Source organism: Schistocerca serialis, chromosome 3 (assembly GCF_023864345.2).
Source record: "Schistocerca serialis cubense isolate TAMUIC-IGC-003099 chromosome 3, iqSchSeri2.2, whole genome shotgun sequence".
Lineage (NCBI taxonomy): Eukaryota > Metazoa > Arthropoda > Insecta > Orthoptera > Acrididae > Schistocerca > Schistocerca serialis.
Genome location: NC_064640.1, coordinates 308,692,520 through 308,707,467, shown reverse-complemented (window position 1 = coordinate 308,707,467; position 14,948 = coordinate 308,692,520). Strand labels below are relative to the sequence as shown.

The following is a 14,948-nucleotide window of genomic DNA, read 5'->3' as shown; positions in this document are numbered from 1 at the left end:
CCCCTTTTAGTCCTATATGGTACAGATCCCATACACTTGAGCAATATTCTAGAACTGGTTGCATGAGTCATTTATAAGCAATCTCCTTTGTCAACTGATTGCACGTCCCCAGCATTCTACCAATAAACTAAACTACCACCTGCTTTACCCATGACTGAGCCTACATGATCATTCCATTTCATATCCCTACTATGGGCTATACCCAGGTATTTGTGTGACTACATATTTATCATTTTGTGAAGCACACAATTTTACATTTTTGAACATTTAAAGCAAGTTGCTAATATTTGTACCACTTTGAAATCTTCTCAAAATTTGACTAAAGATTTATGCAGCTTCTTTCAGACAGTACTTCACTGTAGATAACTGCATCATCTGCAGAAAGTCTGAGGTTACTATTAATATTGTCTGAAAGGTCATTGATCACACAAAGTTACTTCTACATCTGATGATGACTCTCTATCTAAGACAACATATTGCATCCTTCCTATCAAAAAGCTCTAAGCCCAGTCACAAATTTTGCTTGAGATCCTATATGATCATACTTTTGACAATAAGCATAGGTATGGTACCGAGTCAATTGCTTTTTGGAAATCAAGAAATACTGCGTCTAAATGATGGCCTGATCCAAACCTTTCAGTATGTCATGTGAGAAAAGTTCAAGTTAGGTTTCATGAGATCTGTGTTTTTGGAATCCATACTGGTTGACATGGAGGTGCTCATTCTGTTTGAGCTGTTATTCCTTGTCATTGCATGGTATGGATCACAATATGCTAGTTTATACATTGATCCTCTTGTTGAATGTTTGTGTTCTATGTTTTTTTTAATAACTGTTATATGTATATCATTTTCTGCTATTTTGTTCTTCCCCAGATAGTTCTTCTACAGTAGGAAGTATACTGTAGTTACAGGTGAAAAACCAGCTTTTATGTCCTTTTCATATTACATACATTTAAAGTCTTTTTGGAACTTTGTAATTGTTGTGCTGATCACCAACATTAAAATTAGCTATTTATTTTTACTAATTCTACATAAATTTTCTAACTGTATTTCTCCTTTTGACTTTTGTGCTACTGATCACAACATACACAAGACATGAGGCTTAATGCAAGGCTAGATTGTCTCATTCATTTTTTTTTAAGTAATGAGTTACACATTCTAATGAAATGGAGAACAAATCATAATTTACACACATACACACGCACACCCACCCACCCACACAACTGTATGTTGTATTCAGTCTGAAAATGCCATTTACAAGGATTAACAAACATATTAGGTTGTTAGTTTGTGTACTTCATGGATATGTTGAATTAATCATACACAGCCCACATGTCTACACATTTGTACATCAATTCCTTCCACTTCTCAAACTATTTCTGCATTTTGTTTTCTGTCCAGAAATGCAGGGGCTCTGTCAATTTTTAATAGGAGCACAAGAAAATATTTGGAAAATCAATGACTGCTGTATAATTAATTTTTTAAAATTTTAATCTTATCTTAGCATACTCATAGTTTCTGAAATAAGTGTTAACTAATGAGAGTACATATCTCAGCAATGTCCAGTATAAATAAATATTTTATTAATTATAAATCAGTCAGGTTGAAACATGCTGATTCATCAACATTTTCATGGTAATTTTTATATAACATATCTCACACCAAATTAATAACAAAATGTTTTCCGTTTACTTATTATAGTGTGCATATACAGTGCACCTGTCTTATAAGAAAATTTATTTCATTACCTACAAAACAATATGTTGTATAAATATAGCCTCCTAACAGGTGCAATCATTTCTACAGGTATAAACATTTCTGATAACTTTTGATTTTTTAAAACATTTTCTATATTGTTGGATTAGAGAATTATTTATTTATTTATTTAACCCACTGATCATATGCAGTACAATGTATAAGATGAGACTGGACTTAACCCTAGTCTTTACAAGGAACATTAACCAAAATTATATGTAGGCTTACATAACATAAATAACAAAAGTTACAAATCATATACAGGATGTCCTATTTATCTTGACCACCAATAATAAGTGTTTGTCCAGATGCAAACTACAAAATATTTGAAGCAAATATTCTTTAGCCATCAGGGGACATCAATCAGCATGATTGCCTTCGTTGTAGCTTTGTTTTTTACGAAGATATGAACAGTGGTATGACTTTTCTAAATTGCACCCTCTATTTTTTATTTGATAATTCATTTCCTCTCCTAAAGGCTTATTCAAAAATGTATCACAGTGTACCATTCACCGAAACACAATGTTATTAATACATAACACAACATTGGCTGTGATGCTCCCAGCGCTTAGTGCAGGTACTCGGGGTAATGGAACACATCAATATGCAGTCGTTGACAGAGGACACATGTAAACATAATTAGAATGCACACCTGTCATTCTGTCAACCATCATCAGTAGAAGAGTTGTGTGAGTAGAATGTACACCAACGAAGAGAAGGTAGAAATACTAATCATCTATGGGAAATGTAAGTTAGAGGAACAGTAATTGCAATAGAGTTTTCTTACATACGGGTACATTTAGTACAGTAGTTTAGTCCTTTTAAATACTGTTGTGTAGAGTAGGCATACAGTAAAGGCTGTTCTTCCTACAAACTGCATCAAATAATGTTTCTTTATTGTTGTTGTTCAAGGTAGGTGAAATGCTGCGTAAAAAATGGTTCAAATGCCTCTGAGCACTATGGGACTTAACTTCTGAGGTCATCAGTCCCCTAGAACTTAGATCTACTTAAACCTAACTAACCTAAGGACATCACACACATCCATGCCCGAGGCAGGATTCGAACCTGCGACTATAGCGGTCACGCAGTTCCAGACTGTAGCGCCTAGAACCGCTCGGCCACTCCGGCCGGCAATGCTGCGCAGGCAGCAGAACTGTACAGAGAGCTATATCCTGACAAGAACCCACCTTCCCAATGGATGTTTTCTCATCTTGTTGCGGTGCTTCAGGAAACTGGAAGTTTCAACGCACAACAATGCAATCATCATAGCACTCGCACAGATGAAGCTGCCAAAGTTACTGTTCTTGCTTCCATTGCTATGAATCAACATATGAGCACACAACAGCTTGAACATGAGATTGGCATTCCTAAAACCAATGCACATAGTATTCTTATATGTCACCAGTTCCATCCTTACCATGTACACCTACATCAAGAATTGCATCGCAATGATTTCCAGATTAATGTACAGTTCTGTCAGTAGGCACAGCAGCAAATCCAAAACTTCTTCTCCAATGTTCTATATACCGATGAATGTTCTTTCTCAAACAAAGGACAGGTAAATACAAGGAGCATGCATTATTGGTCCAGTGACAACTCACAATGGCTTAGACATGTGGAACATCAGCATCAATGGAGAATTAATGTCTGGTGTGGGATGCTTGGTGCTACAATTATTGGCCCTTATTTCATCAATAGTAGTCTAAATGGAACAGTATATGCCAACTTCCTCAGACAAATTCTTCCTCCCCTTCTGGATGAGGTGCTGCTAAGAACCAGAATGCTTCTGTGGTATCAACAAGATGGATGTCCAGCACATAATGCCTTGCATGCACGTCGTGTTCTGAACTGAGGGTATCCTGCCTGATGGATTGGTCGAGGAGGAACAGTTACTTGCCCTGCTAGGTCTCCTGATTTAAATCCTCTGGACTTTTTTGGGGGGGATGCATTGAATATGTTGTCTATGGTGATAGTCCAACAACTCCAGAGGACATGCAGAAAAGTATCATGCTTGCTTGTAATTCTCTTCAGCAGGCAACACTGGAAGCAGTAAATAATTCTTTCATTCAACGAGTGCACCAGTATATCAGTGTCCAGGGTCACCACTTTGAGCACCTTTGAATGTTCTACTCCAGGGAAATGGTACAAGAGAGTCAAAGTCAATTTTGTGTTATGTTTATGATTGATTTTAATTTGTTTTCTGACAACTCCAGCAAGAGGAGAAATTTGTGATCCTGGGCTCAAAGTCAGTGTTGTGTAATGTAATTGATAATGTTGTGTTTCAGTGAATGGTACACTGTGTTAAATTTTTGAACAGTTCTTTAGAAGAGGAAATTCAGCACCAAATAAAAAATATGGGGTGCCATTTAAGAAAGTCATACCGCTGTTCATATCTTCATAAAAAACACAGCTACAATGAAGGAAATCATGTTGCTTGATGTCCCATGATGGGTAAAGAACATTTGTTTGAAACATTTTGTAATTTGCATTTGGACAAACAGTTATTTAGGGTGGTCAAGATAAATGGGACACCCTGTATATTGAAGTTCATGTACAAGTTTACTGAACAGAAATAGTGATACTGTTTATATTCTGTAATAGATCTTTCAAAAACATCATTTTTGGTACACATATCATTTTCAGCTTATTGAATTCCCGTATAGCATGTACCTTTGTATTGGCTGGGAGTACATGGAAGTTACCTTTTAATCTAGTGTTAAACATTGATTGTACCATGCCCTGTGGAGAGTTTCACACATATCAATGAACAGTAGGATAGGTACATATGTGAATCACTCTCCAGCTTGATAAATAAGAGTATCAGTTTTTTATCATATAAGAAACACATCCCTGAAAGTCATTCTTGTTTTCCTGCTAAGCCTTGTGTTTGAAATACAGGGAAATGCAGTATTTAATGTCTTATATGTTAAAAGTATATTTTTACCAATTTTAGTTTCGTTTCTTACAGGCATGTCTTGCGTAGAGTGAAAAGATCAGGAGAAATAAATTTCATCTTAGACTGTTCAATTGAAACTTTACCTGAAATTATGAAACAAGCTCAGCAGGTTGGTCTTATGACAGATGAATACAACTTCATCATAACAACAATGGTAAGAACACAAAAAGACATGATGGCTGTATCGCTATAAATTTAAGTAATGTGTTTTGAGCTTCATCTTTAATATATATCTCCTTATTACACTGCTTCTAAAAAGTAGTTTCCACTTGAATATTATTCTGGTTGCATTATATAACATTTGTTCCCAATCATGTTCAAATTATTACATCATTTAAAAACACTAGCCACAGCTCCTTCCCAACAAGATTGGAAGTAGAGCATCTCTGAAATGCAGTTTTTGTTTCTGCTTAAATAAAACCAACTACTAAATGAAGTTTGTCTTGATGCAATTAAACAATACATAGTAGTTGACTGCATCAAATTTAAATAATTCTTCTATTTTTACAAAATGTGCTATTAAGTGTACAGTAAACAGAATTTGGCAATAACCATATTTATAATGGTATGAGAGTTCATTGTGATTAAAACAACTGATTTTTGATGTCTTAAGGTTTGTATATATTCTTTAAACCAATCATTTTGTTCTTCAGCCACATGTGCATATTAAATTATTTAGTTGGAGATGGAGATGAGCACTCTCACGTATTATCCATGCATTTTGTAATTCAAGAATTATTTTTTAATATTGTGAGAAGGAAAGGTGCTACTCACCATATAGCAGAGATGCTGAGTTGCAGATAGGCACAACAAAAAGACTGTCAAACTGTCAAACAAAGCTTCAGGCCAAACAGATATTCAGCAGAAATTGACACCACACAAACACACACACACACACACACACACACACACACACACACACACACAGTCTCTGGTCACAAAAACTAAGTCCATTTCATGATCACATTACACGAACTATTTATTGGCTCAAAACAGTTTAGAATTCAATGTGATGATTTATAAACAAACATATGTGAGATAATTAACAGATACTCATACTGTGTCTATCCTCAGTTCCATAATGCAATCAGAAAAATTTAAGACTACCATAGGGGCTATTCACTGACATGACCAAATGTCACATATTATCACAGCCAGGTTTGCCGTCAATCTGATCTCAACCTAAAGTGCCATCTTCAAGATCTAACAAAAAGTCCTGACTCAATTCCTTGAGCTCTTCACTTGAAAAGATGCCTCTGTATACTTGACTCCATTTGTGTTTCATTACTGTCTGCTTTTCCATTGGCTGATGGCCATCCCCATCAAAAATACATTATTCTTAAGTTCTGCAGACATGATTTGACTCAACATGACCACTTCTCACCCTAAACTAATATATTACAACAATATTTAAATAAACAAATGTCATAAACCTCATTTAAATTAAGTATAAATAAGAGTTTGTTCATAAACAAACACCAGTTTTGTGCAATTGCAATCACATTAAATGAGAATATATTGTTGCTATATATTTCTTAAAAAATTATATATGCCCTGTTAAGCATTTGATGCATCATTCAGATTTACTGTACTGGAATTTTCCCCATTTCTGTGCAAGCCTTTCTACTCTCACCTGGGCTCATCAGCAACAGTCACTGCATCTGAACCATCACAGCCCTTTGGCAGTCCTGGGACTATCTTCCAGTGATCAGCCTCACGAGAAAATTCATCTCACCTCATAATAATTTCAGACAACTGATTAGCTATCCAAACAACTCAAATGTTACACACCTCCACTTAATGTGGTACAGTAGCTTGCTAACTCAGCACATTAAGCCACACCAAATTTGACATACTTGCACGATAAATAAATACACAACATAAATAAATAGTAGGTCATCATGACCTTACCAGAACTTGAACAGCTTTGGATTTTTCTGGCAGGGGAGATGTGCAATATTCTGCTGTTGGCTTTGCCATTTGTCCTCAGGCTCAAAATGGTGGCACCAAGTAATGTCATGATGACTTCCTTCTTTGACCGCAGGGGCCCTCTGTTCATTGAGTTCATGAAGCAAGAAATCACAATGAATGCACAGCACTGTGAAAACACTTTGCAGAAACTGTGACATACCATAAAGTAAAAATGCCCAGAATGCTGTTGGACTCAATCATCCTGTTGCACAACAACATCTACCACAACACTGGCAGTTGGAAGAAGGCTACACTTCATTGACTTGGTTGAATAGCACTGCAACATCATACATACAGCACAGACCATTCACCATGTGGTTTTCATATCTTTGGCAACCTGAAGAAAGACATGCATGGACATTGGCTTGAGCAGGACAAGGAAGTGCAAGGGTGGGTGCAGTTGTGGATCCATCAGTGGTTAACAGCAATCTTGTTTCGTACTGGGATAAATGTCTTAATGTGTGTGGTGATTGCTTTTGACTCAAGGGCTTCCATATGATCTGAGCACATTGAAAACCTATGTAACACTGACTTTTAAACCATTTTCTTGAAAGAAAAACACCTGAATACCCTGTATTTTTGCCTTTCCCTGAGAGCTAGGGCAGGCAGGCAGCACTCTGCCCTTCCATGATCCCATTGTGGCAGGTGTTTGGTTTTCATTTCACTGCCCCTCACAGCTTGGTCCTCCAAGCTAAGCTATGTTCCTAAAGGAATACTTATATATACACAAACACAGGTGTGCAAAACTTAAGGATAAAAGTAACTTCAACAGATGTGTTACTTTCAAGTAACATAGCTTGGTGAAACTTGGACCATATGTTGAAAGAACTGCTACAGTATATTATAGAAGGTAGCTGAAAGACATACATAATAAGAAGAGCAGAAATAAAGATTTTATTCAAAGACAACAATTACACTGAAGTTGCCTCAATTTATGACAGTCCCCTGGACATTACAGAAGGCAGTAAATTGTTCTTATTAGGATGTGTGATCACTGTGAATCACACTGACTGCTCTGCAACATGCTCCCATGCTGGCCAGAAAATTGGTATGGAGTTCTTGTGGTCAGAAATTCAATTTCTCCACCAGTTCAGTTGACAGCTGCTGGATGGTCGTTGGTGTAGGTGGACATGCTACAATATGCCTCCCCAATGCATCCCACACATACTCGATGAGATTTAAGCCACTGGAATGGGCAGGCTAGTCCATTCACCAAATATCCTCTCACTCTAAGAGCTGGTCCACTTGCACTTTTCAATGCAGTTACACATTGTCATCCACAAAAATGAAGTCAGAGCCAAATGCAACCCTGAAAAGATGCGAATGGGCAAGGAGTGAAATGTCACAATAACATTGGCCAGTAGGTGTAATGTGTTGAAACGTTTGGAAGTCAGTATTCCCCTTCAACATTATGCCACCCCACACCATAACACCTGGACCACCAAAATGATCATATTCAACAATGTTCTTGTGTACATTCCCTGTTCCCATTTCTCGCCTTATGAGCATACAGCCAGAATCACTTCTCATATCGAATCCTTTCCCATCTAAGAAGAGCATGTGATCCCACTCCTTGTTAGTCCAGTCCTTATGCTCTAGACGCAATTGCAAATGATGCTGCTAATGTACAGGTGTCAATGAGACACAACACACTGGTTGTTGGGCAAAGAGACCAGGCTCATGCAGTTGCCATGCCACTGTGAAGTGTGAGATTGTGTGCTTTGCAGCCCTGTGAAAGCACTCCTGTTAAATGTGGTTGCCATTGACCCACTGTTTTACAAGGGTCTCTTTTTGCCCATTTCACAGTGTAGTGGTCATCTGTTGCTGTAGTTGACTGTGGCCAACCACCTCCTCCCCTTGGGGCAGTAGTGGCTGTAGTTTGGAATGATCCCATGCACATGAAACAATGCTGTGAGCAACACCAAACTCTTAGGCTACACTCATCACCCTTAGTCCTTCTTCCAGTTTCACAGTGATTCTTCCCCATATGAAGTCATCCAGATGTTGTCTCTGTACCATGTTGTAATGGAGACCACCACCACAGTGCACTATAACTTCTCACTGGTTGATACACACTGTCTTCTCCCATTCCTTCAACAGCCTTGTGCTGTGGAAGCAGCCCCATTTGGCACTATAGTCATGCTGCCTCTTGGTATGTAATGTCTCTCTTTCATTCAATTACACCACGTATTTAAGAGGAGGTATGGTCAATATTCAGGGATGTGACAGAAATGTTCATTTGAAGCAATAAACTTCATATGGACATATGCCCTATTCTGAATGATTTCTGAGATAGAACTTATTTAATATCACTTTAGAACCTTTTTCTTGAATATCTTGAAAACTGCAGTCTCTAGTGAAAACACATTGAAATACAAAATCAAACTACATTAAACTTCCTACAAAAAGGTCCCATTCATTTTTTCCTCAAGGGCTAATAATTTGCACAAAGAGAGCAAGAGTATACTGAAAATCACACATGATATGCATGCACTGTAGCTTAGATAGTTCTTATAGGCCAATTTGAGGTAGTTTCCTGACTTGGTAGCCCACAAGTGTCCTACATCAAATTGTGTGCCTCATTTCCTCTATACTACAGTGGTACGACGTAAACAATGACAGTATATTGAATAAAATAGAAAATAAGTAACAATGTACATAATATGTTCTGCTTGGGGGACCAGGATTAATTCATTTATGATTAACTGAAAATTTTGCTTCACAATTGAATCTGTGACACACATCCAGGATGAGCTTCTTTGGGGCCTATGTGCCTGGATATCACAGGATCAGCATTTGGCCCCTTTTCCTTCTTGTTTGCTCAATATCCATGTTACCACATTTAGTCAATAGGGAAAGTGAGAAATGAATCATGTGTGTATTCACTGGAGCATCTTGGTAGGACAAGGTGCAGTGTAGATGCTCTCTTTGGCTTTAGGCTTCAAATAGAGTTGACAGGTTCTACTGTCTGCTTCTAGCCTTGTTCACATTGACTGGCTGCCAGCCACATGAGCTTGAACCATGTTCTCTCCCTATTCCATTTAATTTTATTGAAACCTCTTATACTGGCAGTCAAACTCTACTTCCTCCCCAGGGCTGGCCCATCTGTATCCCAATATTGAGAATATATTACAAATCAGTGAATTTCACTCTTTAAGTTCATAAACCTCCATTCTGAAGCCTCCTGTCCCATCCTGAACAGTCTCCTTTTCTTTTATGCCTGCACTTTTTAAAACTTTATGCTCAAACTCCACATTATATGGGTATGAAAATTTATAACAAAGTGAAAGGATGAGAATTGGTCAGCATAACTTTAGAAACACTGAAAAAAACCTTATATGATAAACTAGTGCAGAAATGTTAGTATTCATAGGAGAATTCATAAATGACAACCCAAAAATTTTAACAGGTGAGAGCAAGTAGCTAGACTGTTAATTTTTAAAAATTTGTTACTTTTTAAGAAAAATTATTAATTGCTTAGTAATTAATTATTCAGTACCATACATTACCCACATCAAAAAAAGTTTTGCTCCCATACCTCTGCTACCCCCCCCCCCCCCCCCCCATGAACCATGGACCTTGCCGTTGGTGGGGAGGCTTGCGTGCCTCAGCGATACAGATAGCCGTACCGTAGGTGCAACCACAACGGAGGGGTATCTGTTGAGAGGCCAGACAAACGTGTGGTTCCTGAAGAGGGGCAGCAGCCTTTTCAGTAGTTGCAAGGGCAACAGTCTGGATGATTGACTGATCTGGCCTTGTAACAATAACCAAAACGGCATTGCCGTGCCGGTACTGCGAACGGCTGAAAGCAAGGGGAAACTACAGCCGTAATTTTTCCCGAGGGCATGCAGCTTTACTGTATGATTACATGATGATGGCGTCCTCTTGGGTAAAATATTCTGGAGGTAAAATAGTCCCCCATTCGGATCTCCGGGCGGGGACTACTCAAGAGGATGTCGTTATCAGGAGAAAGAAAACTGGCGTTCTACGGATCGGAGCGTGGAATGTCAGATCCCTTAATCAGGCAGGTAGGTTAGAAAATTTAAAAAGGGAAATGGATAGGTTGAAGTTAGATATAGTGGGAATTAGTGAAGTTCAGTGGCAGGAGGAACAAGACTTCTGGTCAGGTGACTACAGGGTTATAAACACAAAATCAAATAGGGGTAATGCAGGAGTAGGTTTAATAATGAATAGGAAAATAGGAATGCAGGTAAGCTACTACAAACAGCATAGTGAACGCATTATTGTGGCCAAGATAGATACGAAGCCCACACCTACTACAGTAGTACAAGTTTATATGCCAACTAGCTCTGCAGATGACGAAGAAATTGAAGAAATGTATGATGAAATAAAAGAAATTATTCAGATTGTGAAGGGAGACGAAAATTTAATAGTCATGGGTGACTGGAATTCGAGTGTAGGAAAAGGGAGAGAAGGAAACATAGTAGGTGAATATGGATTGGGGGACAGAAATGAAAGAGGAAGCCGCCTGGTAGAATTTTGCACAGAGCGCAACATAATCATAACTAACACTTGGTTTAAGAATCATGAAAGAAGGTTGTATACATGGAAGAACCCTGGAGATACTAAAAGGTATCAGATAGATTATATAATGGTAAGACAGAGATTTAGGAACCATGTTTTAAATTGTAAGACATTTCCAGGGGCAGATGTGGACTCTGACCACAATCTATTGGTTATGACCTGTAGATTAAAACTGAAGAAACTGCAAAAAGGTAGGAATTTAAGGAGATGGGACCTGGATAAACTAAAAGAACCAGAGGTTGTACAGAGATTCAGGGAGAGCATAAGGGAGCAATTGACAGGAATGGGGGAAATAAATACAGTAGAAGAAGAATGGGTAGCTTTGAGGGATGAAGTAGTGAAGGCAGCAGTGGATCAAGTAGGTAAAAAGACGAGGGCTAGTAGAAATCCTTGGGTAACAGAGGAAATATTGAATTTAATTGATGAAAGGAGAAAATATAAAAATGCAGTAAGTGAAACAGTCAAAAAGGAATACAAACATCTCAAAAATGAGATTGACAGGAAGTGCAAAATGGCTAAGCAGGGATGGCTAGAGGACAAATGTAAGGATGTAGAGGCCTATCTCACTAGGGGTAAGATAGATACTGCTTACAGGAAAATTAAAGAGACCTTTGGAGATAAGAGAACGACTTGTATGAATATCAAGAGCTCAGATGGAAACCCAGTTCTAAGCAAAGAAGGGAAAGCAGAAAGGTGGAAGGAGTATATAGAGGGTCTATACAAGGGCGATGTACTTGAGGACAATATTATGGAAATGGAAGAGGATGTAGATGAAGATGAAATGGGAGATATGATACTGTGTGAAGAGTTTGACAGAGCACTGAAAGACCTGAGTCGAAACAAGGCCCCCGGAGTAGACAATATTCCATTGGAACTACTGACGGCCGTGGGAGAGCCAGTCCTGACAAAACTCTACCATCTGGTGAGCAAGATGTATGAGACAGGTGAAATACCCTCAGACTTCAGGAAGAATATAATAATTCCAATCCCAAAGAAAGCAGGTGTTGACAGATGTGAAAATTACCGAACTATCAGCTTAATAAGTCACAGCTGCAAAATACTAACACGAATTCTTTACAGACGAATGGAAAAACTAGTAGAAGCCAACCTCGGGGAAGATCAGTTTGGATTCCGTAGAAACACTGGAACACGTGAGGCAATACTGACCTTACGACTTATCTTAGAAGAAAGATTAAGGAAAGGCAAACCTACGTTTCTAGCATTTGTAGACTTAGAGAAAGCTTTTGACAATGTTGACTGGAATACTCTCTTTCAAATTCTAAAGGTGGCAGGGGTAAAATACAGGGAGCGAAAGGCTATTTACAATTTGTACAGAAACCAGATGGCAGTTATAAGAGGCGAGGGACATGAAAGGGAAGCAGTGGTTGGGAAGGGAGTAAGACAGGGTTGTAGCCTCTCCCCGATGTTGTTCAATCTGTATATTGAGCAAGCAGTAAAGGAAACAAAAGAAAAATTCGGAGTAGGTATTAAAATTCATGGAGAAGAAATAAAAACTTTGAGGTTCGCCGATGACATTGTAATTCTGTCAGAGACAGCAAAGGACTTGGAAGAGCAGTTGAATGGAATGGACAGTGTCTTGAAAGGAGGATATAAGATGAACATCAACAAAAGCAAAACAGGGATAATGGAATGTAGTCTAATTAAGTCGGGTGATGCTGAGGGAATTAGATTAGGAAATGAGGCACTTAAAGTAGTAAAGGAGTTTTGCTATTTGGGGAGCAAAATAACTGATGATGGTCGAAGTAGAGAGGATATAAAATGTAGGCTGGCAATGGCAAGGAAAGCGTTTCTGAAGAAGAGAAATTTGTTAACATCCAGTATTGATTTAAGTGTCAGGAAGTCATTTCTGAAAGTATTTGTATGGAGTGTAGCCATGTATGGAAGTGAAACATGGACGATAAATAGTTTGGACAAGAAGAGAATAGAAGCTTTCGAAATGTGGTGCTACAGAAGAATGCTGAAGATTAGATGGGTAGATCACATAACTAATGAGGAAGTATTGAATAGGATTGGGGAGAAGAGAAGTTTGTGGCACAACTTGACCAGAAGAAGGGATCGGTTGGTAGGACATGTTCTGAGGCATCAAGGGATCACCAATTTAGTATTGGAGGGCAGCGTGGAGGGTAAAAATCGTAGAGGGAGACCAAGAGATGAATACACTAAGCAGATTCAGAAGGATGTAGGTTGCAGTAGGTACTGGGAGATGAAGAAGCTTGCACAGGATAGAGTAGCATGGAGAGCTGCATCAAACCAGTCTCAGGACTGAAGACCACAACAACAACAACAACCTCTGCTATATGAAGCTAACTTCATTTCAAGGATAACTATACATCACTCAGTTTCAATGGTTCTAAGAAATCTGAATTTTATTACATAAAATGATGTGGAAATTATTTGAAATGCTTCCAAATAAATGAAATTCTGAAATACATTACTGATAAATATATTTTAATATATATTTTATGGCAGCTCTGCTTCAGAACATTTAACTCTGTAGTGTTTAGCTTCCACAGAGAATTTTTTATTGATTGATATGCTCTCTGCTAACTAAATGGTATTACATTGTATGGAACTGGGGACCTAGAAACGATGGAGAGGCTTTGTCCCCACCGTAGCCGGCAGTGGTACACAACCTCACAACAGGCTACAGCAGTCCACTCACCCCACCTCCACCCCACGCCTAACCGAGGATTATTGTGCGGTTCAGCCCCCAATGGACACCCCCTGCCCCCCTCCCCCTGGGAACGTGTCTCACACCAGACGAATGTAACCTCAATGTTTGCGTGTTAGAGTAATTGTGGTGTACACGTACATGTAGAAAGTGTTTGTGCAGCAGTCGCCAACATAGTGTAACTAAGGCGGAATAAGGGGAACGAGTCCACATTTGTCGAGGCAGATGGAAAACCACCTTAAAAAGCCATCCACAGACTGGCAGGCACATCAGACCTCGACACTAATCCACTAGGTGGATTCGTGCCGGGGACCAGCATGCTTCCCAGCTCGGAAATCAGTGCATTAGACCACATGGCTAACTGGGCGGGCTTAGTAAATAGTAGTTGTCGAGAGTTTACTTGGAAAATAAAACCCACAGAGGGGTCCCTGAAGCAAAAAAAGTATTCTTGTTTACTAAGGTAGAACATGTGCATATTTGGACTTGGAATTACACCTCTTTGTTGGCAATAAGAAGGGCTATGAAAAGATTATGAGTCTTGTCACAGTCTGAATAGTGTCAATTCCCCTTCCAGCAGTGTAGGTTTGGAAGAACCAACATATCTGTGCAAACAATGGAAGAATCAACAGGATCACCACCACAAACTTCAGGTGCAGCAACAGTGATCATGTAATTTCAAAACATAGCCATCAAACCTACAACTACTGCCTCTTGCATTCATCAGCAGCAGCAGCAGTAGAAACTTCATCTGCTGTTGAACTCCCATCAGTGGCTCGAGAACTGTCATCAGTATTAGTCCACCCACAATCTTTAGCATTGCAAGACCCTTCACCACCTGATGTGTCTCCACCATCATCAGCAATAACAGAGGCAAGCAGAAGAAGCACAAGAATCAGGAAATGCAAGACTCTACAGGATTTTTGGTACTTGGTCTCAATTCCAGGACTGGCTTAAGTCAGAAACCTGCAGGTACTCTTCCTACAATCTCTAATTTCAATTTGGAACAAAACAGTGACATCAGAACAAAGA

The 14,948-nt window shown here is 38.8% G+C and overlaps 1 protein-coding gene across 3 annotated transcripts in view; it reads left to right on the top strand.

The window, feature by feature from the left end:
* The window catches only part of LOC126470105 (glutamate receptor ionotropic, kainate 2-like), a 522,028-nt gene that overhangs the window by 266,540 nt on the left and 240,540 nt on the right, over positions 1 to 14,948 (top strand). For all 3 annotated transcript variants that reach the window (XM_050097682.1, XM_050097680.1, XM_050097681.1), the window contains exon 6: positions 4,724 to 4,865. In XM_050097682.1, coding sequence (XP_049953639.1) covers positions 4,724 to 4,865 — 142 coding nt within the window. The remainder of the gene's footprint in view (positions 1 to 4,723; positions 4,866 to 14,948) is intronic.